The sequence below is a fragment of the Austrofundulus limnaeus genome, unplaced genomic scaffold (genome assembly GCF_001266775.1).
Source record: "Austrofundulus limnaeus strain Quisiro unplaced genomic scaffold, Austrofundulus_limnaeus-1.0 Scaffold662, whole genome shotgun sequence".
Lineage (NCBI taxonomy): Eukaryota > Metazoa > Chordata > Actinopteri > Cyprinodontiformes > Rivulidae > Austrofundulus > Austrofundulus limnaeus.
The window spans coordinates 95,294-99,260 of NW_013953064.1; the positions used below are offsets into that span (position 1 = coordinate 95,294).

Sequence of the window (3,967 nt, forward strand, 5' to 3'; positions counted from 1 at the left end):
AGCTGAAACAAACAGCTGAAACAAACAGCTGAAGCAGCTGAAACAAACAGCTGAAACAGCTGAAACAAACAGCTGAAGCAGCTGAAACAAACAGCTGAATCAGCTGAAACAAACAGCTGAAGCAGCTGAAACAAACAGCTGAAGCAGCTGAAACGATCAGCTGAAACAAACAGCTGAATCAGCTGAAACGATCAGCACAAAGCTGACATGTTAAACAGATGTTCAGCCGTGGACACTGATCTCCAGCACTTCTTTCCTTTAAGAACTTCAAAGCTTGTAGATGACGTCTGTTGGACCCACCCTCCAGCCTCTCTTTGCGGTGGTCCTCTGGGTGGTCTTTGCCGTCACACAGGTCCATCTTGTCCACCTTGAAGTCCTGCTCTTCCTCCTTCTCGTCGTCCTCGTTGTCGCTGTACTCTGTGAGAGCGCTGACCAGCTCCACAAAGATCTCATCGTTGATGAAGCCGCACTCTGCAACCCAAACTCAGAGCTGAGACTGAAACATGGAGGCAAACTGACCTCTTTGATCTGCTCCAACAGGAAGCAGCAGCTTCACAAACAAATGTTCACATTAAACCATCAGCAGGTTCACCTCGGTCTCCGTGGACCTTCCCATCGTAGTTCTTGATGAGCTCTTCTATGAAGGTCCCGTCCTGGTCCAGGATCTCGTCGCCCATGTAAGGGATGTTGTGGAGCACCGTCTCGTCCTCCACCTGAGGACAGAACAACATGACTCAGAGACAGCTGAGGGTCAGCGTGTCTCTGTCTCAACCACAGGAAGTCCAGACTGACCATGAAGTTCTGCTGCAGCGGAGACCACGAGTACATGACAGGAACCGAGGCCACGGCGTTCAGGGTCTTCAGGGGGATCACCTGACGGGGGAACTCTGAGAACCCGCTGTCCACCGTGCACTGAGAGGAGAGGAGAGACCACCCGGAGTTCAACTCAGAGTTAGACTCACAGTTAGTTAGATCATCTTAGAGTGAGGTCATACTGGAGTTAGGAAAACTCAGAGTTAAACAGATCAACTCAGAGTTAAACAGATCAACTCAGAGTTAAACAGATCAACTCAGAGTTAAACAGATCAACTCAGAATTAGACAGATCAACTCTGGGTTATCCAGGTCGTCCCCAGGTTCTCTCACCTCTCTGGTCCCTCGTAAAGAGCTGACGGACTTCATGATGTGAGCCGGCTGGATCCTCCTGGTCTTCCACTCCTGGTTTAAAATATCGGTCCTCTCCAGGATCTTCTGACGGTTGGAGTTGAACATGCTCTGGAACAGGAAGTTGACCCGTTTGTTACAGAGCAGGACCACAGACTCAAACCCGAGCCCGCCTGTTCCTGTGAACCCACCTTGACCTCGTCGGCTCGTCTRAAGCGTTTCAGCTGCCGAAGCCTCATGTACTCAGACTTCACCCTCCTCTTCCAGCAGGCAGGACCTTTCTCTGAACGCTTCCCCGTCAGAACCATGATGGACCTGCAGACAGGACCTGGATGTGATCGAGTCCTCACATCTTCACCCCTCATCATGATGCCAACCACTCTTGACAGCTCGTTATTTTAAAAAGTGACATTTTCACCAGACGGGTCAAACCAGAATCAGCACAACTCCAGCTCTAGTTTCTGTTTTTAACGCCTCTTCAAACAATGCGGCTGTTAACAGGAAGTTCAGACAGGAAGTGTCAGCCTCATTTATGACATTTATGTGTCTGCGAGGAGCTCAAACATCCATCTGCCACCCCGACACAACGCCAACCTCCTCCTGCTGCCCGCCGGCTCTGACTAAACGCTGGCAGCAGATCAGAGGCGTCAGACGGCCGTCAGACACGTTTTGACCGATTTAATCTTCAAACTGCAGAGATGATGAGCAGGTGAGCTGACCAGGTGCTCCTTTTATCCTCCAGCAAAATGTTTAACTTTGTTTCCTGTCGTAACAAACTCAGTCTTTAGAAGAAATAAAAGGTTTGTTACTATATAAAAAAGTTTTAACGACAGAAACTTTTGATCATTATTATTATTATTTATATAAGATAAAAGAACAATAAATAAAAAGGAAAAGAAAAAAACATGAACACAACTGATAAGTTAGTTTTCTGTTGGTACTGTTTTAATTTGTAATGAATTATAACTGTTGCTGCATGACCGTCTTTAAATGACAATTATAATGTAAATATTAAACTAACAAGATAAGGTAATTTTTATTGTCATTGCACTATATTATATAGTTATTATATTGTCATACTTTGTACAATAGTGTGACAAAATTATGGTTTATTATGAATAAAACGGTGAAAATAAAAACATGTAATAATCATTTAGACAGTTTTAGAAAAAATAACTAACATCCTTGATGGAAACTTTTCCTGTTGGTCAACAGGAAATCAGAAGCTGCCATTTTAAAACGCTGTAAGTTTATGTTTTTTAATCTTAGAACTATTTAAAAGTTATTTTAAGCTTTTTTAAATAGAAATCTTATCATAAAACTGTTTTGAAAGTTGACTTTAAACAGATAATAGCAGCTTGTAAAGCTTTAATAAAGCTGTAAATGAACAGAAAGCTCATCAGGCCGCAGATAATGTGACACAAACAGGAAACAAGCGGTGAGCACCGACAGCTAGCAGAGTTTATCCCTGAAAATCATGTGCTTCTCCCCGCAGAGACACCATGCAAAGCCCGGTCCAACACRCTGGGTGAGATGTTTTCATCACAAACATCAACTCTGAGTCCTCATAAAGCGAGTTCATCACTAGAATCAGGCTTTAAACGGTGTGTTTTCTTTACATGCTCGTGTTAACGTGAATTTGGCACGAGCTCGATGAGCTAGCTAACAGTTGGTTTTGATAAAGCMTCCAGAATAAACCTTTAAAGAAATAAAAAACAGGTTGTAAACAAAGACACCCGCACTGACAGCTGCGCTCACCTCTCCGGGAGGACCAGCCTTCATTCAACGGACCGATCCGGGGATGGACGCGGCGAACACCGGCCGGAGCGCTCCTTTGTGTTGGAGATTAGCCGAAGCGTTAGCTCCAAGGCTAGTTAGCGGTTAGCTCAGCGGGAGGACAATTCTGCGCGCGACACCCGGCTTCGAGCCCCGGCACTCGGCTAACAGCAGCAACTACGGTGTCCTCGCGTTACCCTCTGACTGCGGTGTAAAACCCACGGCGTGTCGCGGGTGATCACGGTTATTATTTGAACTTTAACCAGCTCTGGTTTAATGAAATGTTTCCGCCTGAACACAGACGGTTCAAACTGCTCACCGCCCACCCTCTCCCTCCGCTGCTGCACATTCAAGAGGCGCCAAACGGTTGGACCAATCGCTGAGGCGGATGTTTGCTTTTTTTAGTTTCGGAGCTCTGGGATTGGTCAGATGCTGGCCAATAGGAGTGGAGGATAAACCGGAGGCCACGCAGCGGGGTCATGCGGACAGGTTCCCTTTGTTCTGAATGAACACAAAGTGGACCCTGTGACAACTACTTTAATGTTTTATAATAGGTTTTATTAAACATACCAGTCAACATATTTTGTTATAACTCAATAAAAAACTTATTAATCTTGTATTTTAGAAAGTGTTCTCTGACAGCGCAGGTGAGATCAGGACGAGCAAAGAAGACAGTACCTGTCGGATGGTCAGGTGTTACAGCGTCACAATACACCGGAAATAAACAAAAACATCTGAAAACCGTCAGTTTTTTTACTTTTCTGTTGTGGTCGGTCAGCTGGGCAGGATATGGGTCGAGAGGTTTGTTAAGCCACGCCCCCTCCAAGCAGCCATTGGTTGAAATTTTAATGACGTRTTCATGCTGCGTTCAGGGTAAAATGGAAATTAATTGAAAGGCAAACAAATGATCAAATAATATAAAGACCTTCATGAAACCTTTATAAATGATCGTCCCATGTTTGGAATTTTCTTTTGTTCGGACTGAGTTTAAATACAGCAGGAGAGGTGACATTTGACATATATATATA

General features: G+C 44.8%; 1 protein-coding gene across 1 annotated transcript in view; it reads right to left on the reverse strand.

The window, feature by feature from the left end:
• Positions 1-1,970, reverse strand: part of ezh2 (enhancer of zeste 2 polycomb repressive complex 2 subunit) — a gene marked incomplete at its 3' end in the record, with an annotated part of 7,832 nt that extends 5,862 nt beyond the window's left edge. Inside the window, 5 exon segments of the mRNA XM_014027561.1 lie at positions 301-471; positions 593-713; positions 793-912; positions 1,146-1,274; positions 1,355-1,970. Coding sequence (XP_013883015.1) covers positions 301-471; positions 593-713; positions 793-912; positions 1,146-1,274; positions 1,355-1,531 — 718 coding nt within the window.
• Positions 1,971-3,967: the final 1,997 nt, after the last annotated feature.